The following is a 14617-nucleotide window of genomic DNA, read 5'->3' as shown; positions in this document are numbered from 1 at the left end:
CGTTTCTGGCTGACCGCTTTCTCTGGCTGCGGATCAGCGTTCACTTCTCGTTGCTTGCTGACCGCTTTCTCTGGCGGCGGATCAGCGTTCGCTCTCGTTGCTTGCTGACCGCTCTCTCTGGCTGCGGATCAGCGTTGCTCTTATCGCCGGCCGATCGCTCTCTCTGACTGCAGATCGGCGGCTAGTGACTCAGCGGTTGCATGGTGCTTCTGGTAGCCATCCCACCCTCGTCGCCAGTGTTAAGTTTGGGCAATGAGAGGCTGAACCAGAGCATAGTGCAACAAATACTTTATTAAAGCAATAAAGGACTGACCGTGCTTGCCAAGCCTGGAACTGGCTCGCAGCGATCAGCAACTGGTTGGACCCCGCAGCCTGCTTTTATAGCTGGCTGCTGGGGAGAACCAACCAATGAGCGAGGGGGGAAAACCGCCCCCGCAATGTGAACGGACCAGAGTGGGAACTCCTAGAGTTCCAGGGACATAACACCTCTGATCTACACTCTGAAACAATAATGCAGAATCATAGGGCTGGAAGGGACCTTGGAGGTCTTGGAGACCTTATACCATCCCTGGTTGTCCAAGACTTACGTAATAAGCCAGCTACTGTGGCAATCTTTTTTTTCCTATATCTAGAAACAGGTAAACAAAAAAAAATAATTAGGGTAAACTACTGTATAATTGAGAAGCTTTTTGCACCTATCTATAGAACATTTCTCTGCAGGAGTATGTCCCTTGACAGGCCACCAGTCAACAAAACTGAATCTTGCAGGCCCATGCTTGTACTGTAAAACATTCAATAATCTGGAGCATCACAAGAAGAATTTGTTTAAAGAGCTACATTGGTGCTTCTCAACTCAGACACTAAATGTGTGGACTTCATTTCCCAGAATTCCCCAACTAACATACTGGCATCTCAGAGGAAGGGAGACAATTCGTATTTCCAAAACTTTCAGTTTGGTTTCAAAAGCCCTGTTTTTAAGGACTGGAATGGGGGGATAAAGATGATCTATGTCTCTGGGCTTCTTTTCTATTCATCCAAAGCCTTTATCAAAACTTTATTACTTCTTCAAACTTTCTCTTGAAGGTAAGTATGCCTGCTTGATCCAAATCACAGGTTTTTTTTTCCCCAGATCAAAATAGACTGTGCTTAATCAAAGAAACTGAAAGCCACTTTGATATGTCCCTCACAGATTATTTTTGGCTTTATTTCTGTGAGAGTTGGGGAAAATATCCAAAAATCATAACATAAAGAAGGACAGAAGCCTTGTCTTGACCCCTGGGAAAGAAGAGACCTGACTCCTTCCTGATTCAGTGAGGTTACAGAGAGCAGGAATAAAAAAACACAGACTAGCAATATTTTGTTAATAGCGTCTCCATATAGCATGTCAATGAAGTATTGCTCTATTCTCCCTATGGAATCTATTTCCTGACCTAGACAATTTTGAAGGTTGCCCATTTCAGTTATACATCTAGTAGTCTCCTTTGAAGTAGATGAGAAGGTGCCTACACAATTAGCATTGGCTTACAGTAAGTAGCGTTTGAAAAGCAAATTGCAGTCATAGAAGTCCATTGAAGAATAGGAGTCCAGAGAACAGGGCAGGGAGGATTAAACTTTATCCTCTGCAATAGTCCTCATCAAAAATATGAGTTTTCTCACTATATTCATTGGAATAAAACTTCTTTTTCTCAACTAAATAGCATTGATAAGTAAAGGGGTGATTAAGCAGATTATTTAAGTAAGAAATGTTATGTAAACTAGGATTCCAATCAAGATCAAGCCCACCACATTTCCTATTTACTTATATGAATCATTAATTTATGGGAATATCATCTTGGCATTGGTTAAATAATTAACTAAACGATCCCCATGTGTGCAACAATACTAAAGAAAGGGAAACCACTAACCTGAATCATATATTCCTTGAATAATCCATCTATTCCATTTTACTGACTTCCCTTTCTTCCCTATCACAGATGGATCTTGTTCTTAAGAGGAAAGAACATGTATCATGTTTGAGAGAAGCATGGACCTTAAAAGCATCTCTTGAGGAGAGTTTTCTTATGAGCTCTGTACCATTAAACAGGATGCAATATCAATATAAATCTATCTGACACCTGTTCTGCAAGTAGATCACCCTATACCCTATCTCCTAGATCAGGGATGTCAAACTCAAAGCCCGGGTGTCTAGATCTGGCCCATGGGGTCACCCTGGAAACAGTGAAGGACTGGCCTGTGGCACCTCTGCCAGCGAAAACAGCTTGGGAAGGCCGCATGGGGCACTTGCAAGTTTCATTTTCACTGGCAGAAGGTTGCAGGATGCTGTCACAGCCAGAAACTGAACTTCAAAGGGCCACATGCAGCCCTCCCAAGCTCCATTTTTACTAGCAGAGGATTACAGGAAGCCATCACTGCCAGAAAGTTCAGGAGCCATTTTCACTGGCAGAATGCTCGGGCCACCACAGGTGAACCTGACACAAGTGATGTTGAGCTGGCCAGGCCCACCCTGTCCAGGCCCCCCAAGATCAAACACAACCTGATGTGGCCCTCAGTGAAAATGAGTTTGACACCCTTGTCCTAGACACAGAGAATAGAGTCCTTAAGTCCAAAACAGCCTTTAAGACTCAGAACCGCCAAGCGGTTGTATTGCCAGTTGTTCTATGAATGTAATTGTCTGGGAACCATTATTGAGCCTATATAGTTCTTTGCTCTCGCCCCCTCAAGTTCTTGACTTTCTTTCCCCCTATAAACTGATTCTTGCCTTCTGAGCTTTCACTAACATATCTTGATTTGCATTATGGATCACAGGAGAGTGTTCATGTGAGACAGGCCAAAAGCATCATTTTGTGACTCGGTTTCCAGAATTGTACAGGATTTGTTTCTATTCAAGCTCAGAATCAAAGTGAAAAAACACCCCAATCGCCGGAAGAACTTTAGTTATAAATCATGGGTGTTCAACCTTTTGGCTTGCCTGGCTGCATTGAGTGAAAAGAAATTGTCTTGGGCTGCATATAAAATATATAGTCAATGTATATAAATCACCTAATAATGTTAAAAGTTTACAATTTTGTAGGATTGCATTACTAGCTGTCCAGGGCCACATGTAGTTTATGGGCTGGACATGCCTGTTAAAATAACGCCTGTTAAAATAAAAGAAAAAATAATGGCCAGTTTTCTCTTGTTCTCTGTTCCTACATTTGCACAGCTAGAACCAAAGAGTTATAGTACATATTTATTTAGAACATTAAGCCACAACTGTGCAAATGCATTTCAAGAAGGTATTCACTTAGAAATTGTAATCCTGAGAATAATTATTTATTTCAAGCTGTAAACTTATCAGCAGCTTCTAAGTTTGTTTTTTTTTTAAGGAGGGAAGATATACTGGTTCCTCTTTGATATTTATGTGTGTGCAAGAGCTGTTTGGCTGAATACCAGAAAGGGAGAGAGGAAGAAAATGGATTTCTCTTCAGGATACTGCACAGCGCTTTTTCAGAATTGCTGAATTAGCACTTAGCAGTATTTACATTTCAAATGCAAGAGCTTGCATCTTGCTGACAGATGTTTAATGCTCAGTAATCACAAAGCAAAACTAGATGAAATGCCAGATGGGTCAAAACCAGCATTTGTTAATAGAAATCAACAAAAAATTTAACAATCATGTCTTTGTTTTGTGTGTTGGTGTGTGTATAAATTTCCAACTAAATTTCCAATGATGAAAAATCAGCAGAACATTTGGAGAAGCACAGTTGGAGTTGTGTTTCTGGTTTCAGAGGGTTTTTTTTTTCTTTGAATTATTCAGTCATTTTCAAACATTCTTTGATCAAATCAAATCACACCAGCTAAATTCTGCAAGGGATTGTGTTGCTACTCCAAAACTAAAATGAAAGCTTGTTGGGGAGAGGCAAAACAACCAATTTGTTGCATTTATTGAGACAAGTAATTTGTATTGCTCAATCATGCTAACCTTCTATGTTCCCTCTTATTCTAAAGCTGATCTTGTACATTTATCCTCAGATCCATTCCGTGCAAGGCTTTGGCTGTATTGTTCTTGCTTATATCAGGAAAGAAGGCTAAAATCAGTTCCAGGCTACTTTGGATATTTTCCCAGCTGTGTTTTTGAAATTAATCATTTTGAGAAAAATGAATGACAAAGTCTCTGTGATTTCACACACACACCCCTGTATAAGTTCTCAGCATTCCTTCAGAGTTCTTGCAAAGGATTCTGGGTTTCCATTTTGGATAAAAGCACATTTCTTGTCAATCTGAAGCAGAAGATGAGGAGAACAAAGAGGATAATAACATTTCTGGGAGACAAAATGCCAGTGGAAAAACTGGAGATAGTGACATTGTGTGTTCCTGAACAAGGAATTCACCCAGTGCTTCAAGCAGAGATTTCTTAGACTCACCTTTCCTCGGAGTGTTCTCCACAGATCATGAAGCTACCATTTGCAGGATAATTAAGAATGATGGGTAATAATATATCAATCTTCCCAAGCAATCATCTAGATACAAAGAAAGTATTTTTCTGTGGGCTTTGGCTTCAGTAAAATTTACTGAAATGTGAATATTCCCCACATTGCAATTTCCAATTATCATTTATAAAATTGTATTCTTTGACTTCTTGGTCAGTTTTTAAAGTGTTAGTGTGACATTGTGAAGCACTGCACTTTAATTAGGTCAAGAATGTTAGCTTTTGAGTTCCAGGGGCCATATTTATTAAATCATTGTTTGGGAAGAATTAAGACAATAGTGAGTCACATAGTGATCCAAATTCAGCAAGTCAAGATATCTGTGATGGAACCACTGGCTGAAGGAGTCTGTTCAGGGGAAGAAGCATCTGAGATCAAACCCGTAGTTCTATGTCTGTCATTTAACAATGGAAGGCAGACAGTCTGGAGAGATTCTTGTAATAAAGGTGATCAATAATAAAATATCTACTGGGGCCTAACCATGAGTGGTTCTGGTCGCTTGCACCTGACAATATTCTATTTCTGATTCCCCCTCCTCCTTCATTTCACTAGAATGAGTTAAACCTACCTTAGGATTCATCACACAGATTGCCTTTGTAATTCTTGCCCTACAGTGGTAGAAACCATTTTGGTTTGTGGGGGCCACGAAGAAGAACTTTTGGTTTTAAGTTAATCATCATGGCTTAGGAAAAGAGCTATGGTGGCACGGTTGTCAGAATGCAGTACTTCAGGCTAACTCTACATTCCACTGCCAGAAGTTTGATCCTGACCAATTCAAGGCTGACTCCTTCTGGGGTTGGTAAAAACTCTACATGCAATTGCAAAATCAAAATGAATGTTTAGGTGCTTCAACATCTTTTTTTCTCACTTACAGAACATGAATGACTTTCCCTTGTCTGGTCCCTAAATCATGCTAAAATGCTGAACAAATCAACAGTTAAAATTATAAGTCACTATTGTGTCATAGTTTATGGACTATGTAAGAGAGAATACTCTTTTTCTTCTGTTTGCCTGCCATGCTATGTACTTGCCATTATTCTCTGGAATATGAGACAGTCTCTTTTTGTACCCCACTCTTCTAAGAAGCTTTCCCTTCTACGCGGCATGGGGAAAGATTGTTTGCCCTATAATGTAGGAGAAAGACACAAACAAACATGGCAAATGCTTGTCCCCATGGGTGAGGGCAAATGATTACACATATATATCATGATAACATCTCCCATATATTCCAGATTTTGAATTTGTACACAGGTACGGTATATTAATCACATCATTATTATGATCATGTTGATGTTATCTCTGTTATGGTACCTATTGATACAAAATCAATAGAGAAAACTTAACTAGATACAAGCAAATCTATCATTCTTTTTCTTGGTTACTTCTTATTAATCTGTCAATTTCAGCTTGTCTCAGTTCCTTGTTTTTACGAATGTATGAATTTCTGTTGAATTTGACATTTTTCGAAGGCTACACAAAAATATTTGATTCCAAAACTCTTATTCCCTAATGGTTTTTATTACTGACTTTATTGCATATCTTTTTCTTCTAAACAAAACTCTTTGAGTTCTTTTGGCTACTGGGAAGGTTAAACATTTAAATAAATAAATAAGTAGAAGTGAGCATGCTATATGAAAACTCATGAAATTCTAAACAAAATTTGGTAAGGCCTACCTATGGCCTCTTGTGGATAGAAGAACTGAAAGTTAAGCAAATGAGCATTTAGTCTGCTAGGAAATGAAGTTGGGGCCTTAGTTTAATGAGCCCAGGGGTGCAACATGCCAGCTAGGCAACTCAGTAGACTTCATAACGTTATGCAAAAAATTAAACTAACAAATTAGGCTCAAGAATGAAAGCATTACATTTTTCTACCTTAAAACTAACTACTATTAATAGTTTTGCATGTGAAATCTTATGCAAGAACTCCATTGATGGGTATCAGTATGAAGAGAAATGACCATCTTATGTGGAAATATGTAAAATCAGAAAGAAGCTAGACATTCTGTCTAGTTATAAAATACTAAGTAATTTCTGAGCAGTCAAAGTAATATAATCTAGGTTTTAAAAAATTAAGGGAAAGTAAAAAAAAATTGGATTCTCAAATCTGATTCTTTTCATGGAATATTTTACCTCTGCAAATAAGCAGAACAGGCCAAATATAAAGCTTAAAGCTTTTTTAAAAAATTATTTATTTAAACAATCCCAGATCTGAAAGAAAAATCAAAAATCAACTAGTGCAATTGTCACTAAAGCAAAAAGTATTGTAACAAGAACTCTGATAGAAAGGCAGCCAACCTTTGTTGAAAAAACTCATAGTTTTTCATTTCCACTTCCGTCAGAAAGATCTTCCTAATATTTGCCCTACTGGTTTGCATCTTACTCTGAAGAATAATGAGTCTTCTATCAGCTATCTCCCAGGCATCCATAACTTGAAGTAGTTATCCTATCACTTCTTGATAATATGTTCCTTAGGATAAGCATATACATCTTTTTCAGATGTTCCTCCTAAACTTTGATCTCTAAATCTTCATCATTGTTGCTGCCTTCTTGTAGACATGGTCTTCATCAAACTTGATATATCCTGGAGTATTCTGAATCTGTAAACCATTTCACCTCAGTTTAAACCAAGTAATAGCGTACTTCCTCATCCTTCAAATATCGTTGTTCTTACAAGAGGCATATTTACTCAAATCTTGCATTTTGATGGTTCATATCAATAGCGCTTTAGAAAGAACATTGTGGGGGACTGCACCCCATATCTTTTAGGTGTCAATAGGTTGCCTTCCCTGAGCATTAAGATAGTATACACTATAAAATCTATATAAATGAACAAAATACCATACGCTAATCTTCAGCCTGCTAGGCGCTCAACTCATCTTTAGATTAATTATGTACTTCCTTATTGCATGACTCAGGATTGTCTTGCTTCAAGTTGCACATTTTTGTTTCTTCTGGTGCACATTCATTCCTTATCCCTTGAATTTCTCCAACGGAGGTCTTGTTTTCCTCCCCATGTGCAAGGCAGGCTGTGTTACTCTTTTCTGTCCCAAGAGCTACCTGCTTCTTCAGGCTTCCAATATGGATTTCTCCTGTTTGTCTCATTACTGACAATTCCTGGCCTCTGCTACCTGTTTCCATCACATCTGGCAGCTTGTTAAAATTGTCAGCAGAATCCTCCTCAGGGTGCCTTTCAGAACATGTGTTTTTATCTAAGCAATTTTCATGGATTTCTTGAATTGCATCCCTAGAAACTCTGGAAATTTCCAGGCAGCTATTCTTATAGTTAGTCTTAGGAGACAAATCAGGGCCGGATATTGCCTTATTGAGTTTGAGATTTACCTCAGTCTCATCTCTACTAACATCCTGGATAAGGCCCCTTCTGGATTCTTCATTTGAGCTTTGGACTTCCCTTGAAGCTGAGTCCATTTCACTTCTTTTGGTCTGTGGCATGGGAATATTAGATTCTTTTAGCTTTATACAATTCTCTAAACTGGGTAGGAAATGGTGCTCTTTCTCTGCTTCACCGACCAGAGTTTGATTCTTTTGTTCTTTCACATTGATTGATTGCTAAAATCACAGGAGAAAAAAATAAACAACTTGAATTAAATCTCATTGTGTTATTCATTTAAAGTGATCCACTCAAAACTATTGGTATCAGCTGTAATGATCTACCGTAAGTGAAATTCACCTTTATTACTGATGTGAGAAACTCAAGTAGAACACCCAAATTTCCTTATATCAAAGTGCAAATGATGATCATTATCATATTGAATCTTCTTATTCTCCAACCCAGTGTGCTAAATAATTTATTTGAGAATTTTATTTTTAAAACTTACTTAGAAATAAAAATAAATATAGCTGCCCATTAAATGGATGGGAAACAATACATATGAGAACAATAGTGATCATACATTCATAGCAACTTACCTCAAAATGCATATGCAGAATTAACTAGCATGCTTTAATCCTATCTTCACATTAGCTGCAATTACTGGCACTATTCCATAGCACTATGGCAGAGTAGCCACTGGTGTCCATGACTTCACCAGTTACAACAGATGTGATCAAGTTATTTGGAAAGAACGATAATATTATTTGTTTTACATCAGGTACCTGCCACTTTTTCTGATCCACTGGGTCAGGTAGTTGTGGCAGCAAATTTCCCTAATTTGTCATCACCTCCTCAATTGTAAAGATGGCAATAATTTCCCATTCTTTAATGACTTAATTGCTGCATTGTACTCTACATGGAACTATCCTTGAGGGGAGTCCAGAATTTTATTTTTTTTAAAAGACATATAACTGCTAATTAATATATGAATTCAGAACTATGTTACATATACTTATCTATCCTGCTTTCCATGCCCTATTTTAGAAGTTATTCTTTATTCTTAAAACAATAAACAATTTAAAACCTAACTAAGTGATTGCCTTGACACATTAAAGTCCAGATGTTAAGGTAAGCAGGAATCTTAACAATGTCTTAGTTTTTGAGATCCGTTTTTCCAATTTAGAGAAAGAAATCTCTTATATTGCTTTCAAACTGTGAAATCCTCAGGGAATTTTCCACTTTTACTGGGGCTTTTTAGATTGATATAATATATATGACTTTATCCATTTTTAATAATGTGTAATATGTGCTTTATATATTTTTACTTACTAATATTTTATTATCTGCCTTGTGGCTAGAAAAGTGGATGTAATTAATTATAATAGCAGCAGCAGAAATAGCCATCCTGCAATTCCTTTTTTTAAATAGTAATTTTATTAAAAATTTCACTTATGAAAAAATGAATATAAACTAAAAAAAGAATAAAAAGAAAAAATAGGAAATGCAAAAATAAAAGAAAAATAGAAAAGAAAAATAAGAATATAGAAGAAAAAATATACAAAGAAATTACTTGCTTCTTCATTACAACTAGCATAAACATTGCTTCCAAGAAAGAAATAAGGAAATGTAGATGGCTCAGGTGGACCAGATGACTGTGGCAGAATGAAGAGTTTCTCTCTGAACAAGGAGAGGACTTGAGATCACCCACAAGACTCCAGACAAGAGCTTCTTGTGAGGAGATGACAAGATAATAGTTTCCAGTAGGCTTAAAGCTCTGGGAGACAAGGGAATAGACACTGGGTTTGCATACTTCCTTTTCTAATCACTTTTTGAAGTAACTTGTTAACTCTTTTCATCTAATAGAAACTTTTGGATCAACAAATCTGAAAACATTATGTGAGTTTACTTCAATTCTTAATGAAGGTTTTAAATATGAAAGATATTTTTCAACAGAGGACCCTGAAGTTAATTTTAAGAGCATCTGACTCTAAAGAGACTGTCTAAAAGATGTTATAGAAGAGGAACAAGTTTTACCAGACAAGTCTTTGGCTGATCTATTTCCATACCAGTCCTGACATTTCCCAATGTTCTATTTTCACTCATTCATTTCATTATTTATTCATTCAATTTACATGCCAACTTTATGCCAAAAAAACATGTTGTATTGTACCACCTATGCAATATATTTCCACAAAAATATTGGGATAAAGAAACAATGTGATTGTGTCAATGAGATATATGAATCCAGACATGAAACCAAGATTTATGGTTTAGCATTGTATGTGAACAAGCCATTATGGGCTGTTCAAACAAAACAAAACAAAAAGAAAAGGATGAATGTTGATATTTTCACAAATTATGCATTTGCTAATACATTTGGAAATATTTTTATAATTTAAACTGAAATGCAATGCATTGTACCTTACTGACCAAGATCAGGACCAAGTACTTTGATGATTGCTGATTTTATTGACAAAACCCTCATAGCCCCAAACTGTGTTTATCCTGAATTTTGCCTAGACAACCCTTAAAATAAGTTTTCTTGAATGGAGTCATACTGCACTAAGATTCATTTGTTTTAATTATGTTTTGTATGAATCTAGCTATTCTAGTTTATTCAATACAATATGGCTCAAAACAAACCATGCCCTAGATCAACTATGAATCCAGTTCAGGTATTATATTGTGTATTTTCATATATCTGGGCAAATATTTCATTATCTCACCTGATTATCAAATTCATCTTTTAAAAAGGGCATTTCGTCACCTTCCTTAACATCCCACCTGTAAAAGAGCAAAACAAAACAGAGGAAGCTGTTCAGTTTTCACAAAGTAGAATACAAATACTGGTTTTGAAAGGTTTTGCTTATCTTAACTGGATTGTCCCTAAGTGAAAAAATGTTCATTGTAGTAGAGCTGAAACCTTACAAGTAGACTCTCTTTACTTGGTCAGTATATCCACTCATCTACATAAAGTTCGAACTTGCCTTCATTTTATCTACTCCATGATTGATAAGGAAGTCAAAATAACAGGATAGAAACACTGGGGTAGATCACTCTTGTGGGAGAGAATAATGACAATTTTATTTTAAAAATTATTAAAATTATATGCCATCCATCTTACTTTGCAAAGTGACTCTGGGCAGCTCCTATTTCCCTATTTAATTAGGTAAAACCGACTGTTCATATTTAAAAACATGAACCTGAAACTGTCCAGAACAAAAATTGATCAGCTAAATTACTTTTAATATTTGGGCTCAAACTGACTGAATTACAAACTCTCTTACACAAATATTATACAATTGTGTATATACATATGTGTGTGCTTATGTGTATGTGTTTGTGTACATGTATACACATGTGCGCACACACAACACACACATACACACATCAAGCCACAGTAAATCTGTGAATTATGACATTTGAAATATAACAAACCTGGAATAAATCAAGCTGGTAATAGCTACTCAACCTATAGTATTTAAACAAGTTGTGCACGGACTAAAACCCAAATCTATAATTGTTTATATTAAATGAAAAAAGGCTGAGCAAACATCATCTACAGCAAATATTTCTTATTTATTGACTAGATAACTCTATATCCTACCCTCCTGTACACTCTGCATTTGCACTCTAAGTTTTAGAGAAATATTGTTTTCAGCAAATGAAACAAATCCAGCATAAACAAAACACCTTTTCTTGAGACTGTGCAGAAGCCAGATGAACAATCGGGGGCAGGGCGTTAACTATTTGAAGGATTTTCAGTCAGTATCTTGTGAATGCCTTGCATGATCCAAGGCACCTTTTTGTCTTTGCTTCAGAGTCCTGCAGAATCCTACTGTGAAATAATTCACCTTAGACTGCATTCATTCAAACAGCAGAAGAGGTGCTGAAACTGTACCTAAAACCATCTCACCTCAAACTGCCAGTGACTCATTATTTTGCAATTAAAGTCCAGAGGGGGCACTTTCATCATTGTGTGTGTTCTTTCAGTGAGCTACTTCTTAAAAAGCCAGATGACTTATGGACACACAAAAGGAGACATTAATCACTATTAACTCCCACATGCAAAAGAGGGTAATAAGGTAACTCATTATCCTACTCTCTTGTGGGTACTTGCCTACTCAAAACATCTGCTACTCAAAATAAAAGCTTTTTTATTACTATGGTCCAAAAGCACACAGAAAAAGGGTAAATATAAGGACCCTTTTTTTCCCTCAAATTGCCTTGTTTGGTTGTCTTCCTCACTGCAGATCTTAGAAAGCAGAAAACAAGCAAGGAACATTGTGTGCCAATCCATATTCTCCCAGCATCTGATCAATAATTCAATCAATTGGGTTGCCCAAGTGTCTGCAATTCCTGGAGTAATACAATTCCTCTCAGAGGGAAGGGAAGAAAGGGGAAAAGGAAAGGGGAGAGGAGAGGATGAACATGCTTCTTCCATATTTCTAGAACATAGTGCATACATTTGCCTATAGAAATATCAGAGATATTGATAAAATGTCAGAGGTAGAAACTTCACCGTTGTACTGAAAACCCTGCTGCTAATGAAAGGATGGCATGCCAACAATTTTGCATCTGTGCCTTTTCTAATAGGTGTAACCATGGCTGCACATTGTTAGAATGAAGGAAAGTGAAATATACATGCTAAACAATGCTTACAAAAATGGGCCTATGAATAGAATGAAGGTTGCCCTTGAAGGGAATGTAGAAAAGCCAACTGTCCAGGAACTACAAAAATCCCATAGCTCATGCCAAAGGAAGGAGAGGAAAAAAGCTAGAAAACCTCCCCATCCATAACACACAACAATACCTTGTTGTGCAACAAAAAAATGCAGCAGCTGGGGTGCACACTTCAGTGTTATCTCCTTTCCCTTTTCTTGGAGTATGGCAATAGGGAGGAGGCAGCTATAAGAATTTGCAGACTCAGACCAGCTAAATCCTCTTTTAAGGTTCTAAAGTGGAATTTAAAGACCTCTAAATTCCATAAGCTCATCTGTATCAAAGGATGGCAGCACAAAGTTAGACTGTTCTGTTTCTCTTTGTTGCTATCTAGGGGTATTTCAAATTTTTGCAACCCAGATATCATAACCAAGCTGAAGAAGAGGAATGTGATACAGAACGTTTTCTATTATACATGTGTCAATGTATAGCGAGACAAAATTGGCAACTGAATTCACACTTCCTGTCCTGGCAGATAACCATCTAACAGTTGTTATGTATAGTTATGGAATTGTTGTGGAATAGTCAGCTATGTTTCCACTTAAATGGTACATAAGATAAAAAACCAGGAAAGAGTAAAACCTCAACTTAACAGACTTTTCAGAAGAAGCAGATGTTCATTAAAAGCAAGTGTCTGTTAAATCCAAAGTTTCTCTCTCTTCAGTGGTATCTGCAGAAGATAATTAGGTAACCAAAGCAACATTGAAGCAGGATGACTGAGGCCCAGAGGTGGTATTCAGCAAGTTCTGACCAGTACTGGAGAACCGGTAGTGGAAATTTTGAGTAGTTTGGAGAACCAGCAAATACCGTCTCTGACTGGCCCCACCCGCATCTATTCTCTGCCTCCCAAGTCCCAACTGGTTGGCTAGGTCTTCTTTTGTTGTCCTGCACAGGAGAACAGAGCTGGAAAGCAAGTTAATGGGGTGGGGAGGGAATGGGATTTTGCACTAACCTTCCCCCAGGAGTGGGGAGGGAATGGAGATTTTACAGTATCCTTCCTCTGCCGTGCCACCAAGCCACACCCACCAAGTCACATCATGCCCAACAAGCCACACCCACAGAACCAGTAATTAAAAAAAATTGAATCCCACCACTGCTGAGGTCCTGCTCCTTTTCTATGTCCGAGGCCATTAGAGTTGAGCAGCTTATACATTCAAATAAATAAATATGTATTGCATTGCGATGCACACAAAAAGAGCAGAGCTTGCACTGCAGTAGCACAATGCTGCTTTCATTGTTCTGACAAAAGCAGTGAGATTTGAAATGGGCACTACTTTGCCTCTTTTTCCTTCCCTTCTATGCGTGATTTGTCTCAGCATCAGCCCCAGGAGTTGTGGGGAAAGTCGTTTTTCTTCCAATGCTGCAAAGAATAAAAACGTTGGCCAAAGCAGGAGCCTTTCTTATATGCTGCCTCCCTAGTCTTCACAGCCCCTTCCAAGGCTCCTTTCTTGACCTAGTCTTGCCTCCATTGGATCTTCTTCTCTTGCAAAGAACTCAGACATGAAGAGAATGCCAAAGTAGACCTGGTTTTTAGGGGAAGCATTGTCGACTATCTTGCCTGCTTTTCCCAATAATAGACAAGTCACTGCTTCCAGAAAAGCTGCCTGGATGAAAATTCTGTCCATGGCAGCCAAAGTTTACTAATCTGAGATCAATTAAAGCAAGGGTTTAGTAAATATAAAATTTACTTGATTTAAAGTAGTACAGGATTTACAGGTGAAGATAAATACATTGTGACCTGGGTAGAGTTATACTGAGTTGACCATCAACCTTTATATATAGAATGAGAATGTTTTATTTTGTTCTTCATTTCAGAAAGCATGATGTCTTGGAATAGGCAAAGATCAGATCCAAAGGAAGGATCTTCTAATGCATCAGATTTAGTTTCTAAGTCCCAAGTTATATTTACATTACTGCACAAGTATATTCAGAGAATATCCTATTAAGACTTATTCCCAGGTAAATGTGTTAGGGTAGTAGCCCTATTCTCAATTTTGTTCTTTTAAAAGTTGCCAATCTTTGGTGACAGGCCAGTTTCAGGAAGACAGATTTTTCTTTTTCTTGTTCACCATTTAGCATTCTACATCATTGAAAAGAG

The 14617-nt window shown here is 37.4% G+C and overlaps 1 protein-coding gene across 2 annotated transcripts in view; it reads right to left on the bottom strand.

Annotated features, from left to right (window-relative positions):
- Positions 1-5375: 5375 nt before the first annotated feature.
- Positions 5376-14617, bottom strand: part of CCDC9B (coiled-coil domain containing 9B) — a 60951-nt gene continuing 51709 nt past the window's right edge. Inside the window, exons 11-13 of one of the 2 annotated variants that reach the window (XM_087921812.1) lie at positions 10524-10581; positions 7806-8033; positions 5376-5590 (exon numbers count right to left, since the gene is read on the bottom strand). In XM_087921812.1, coding sequence (XP_087777938.1) covers positions 5486-5590; positions 7806-8033; positions 10524-10581 — 391 coding nt within the window. In that variant the 3' untranslated portion in view covers positions 5376-5485. Of the gene's footprint in view, positions 5591-6556; positions 8034-10523; positions 10582-14617 lie in introns of those variants that run through there. The other variant, XM_026710255.2, reaches the window with a different exon arrangement.

This window comes from Pseudonaja textilis, chromosome 1, assembly GCF_049901715.1.
Source record: "Pseudonaja textilis isolate UNSWEBS1 chromosome 1, rPseTex1.2, whole genome shotgun sequence".
Lineage (NCBI taxonomy): Eukaryota > Metazoa > Chordata > Lepidosauria > Squamata > Elapidae > Pseudonaja > Pseudonaja textilis.
The sequence above is the reverse complement of the archived record's forward strand: the minus strand, read 5'-3'. Positions and strand labels throughout refer to the sequence as shown.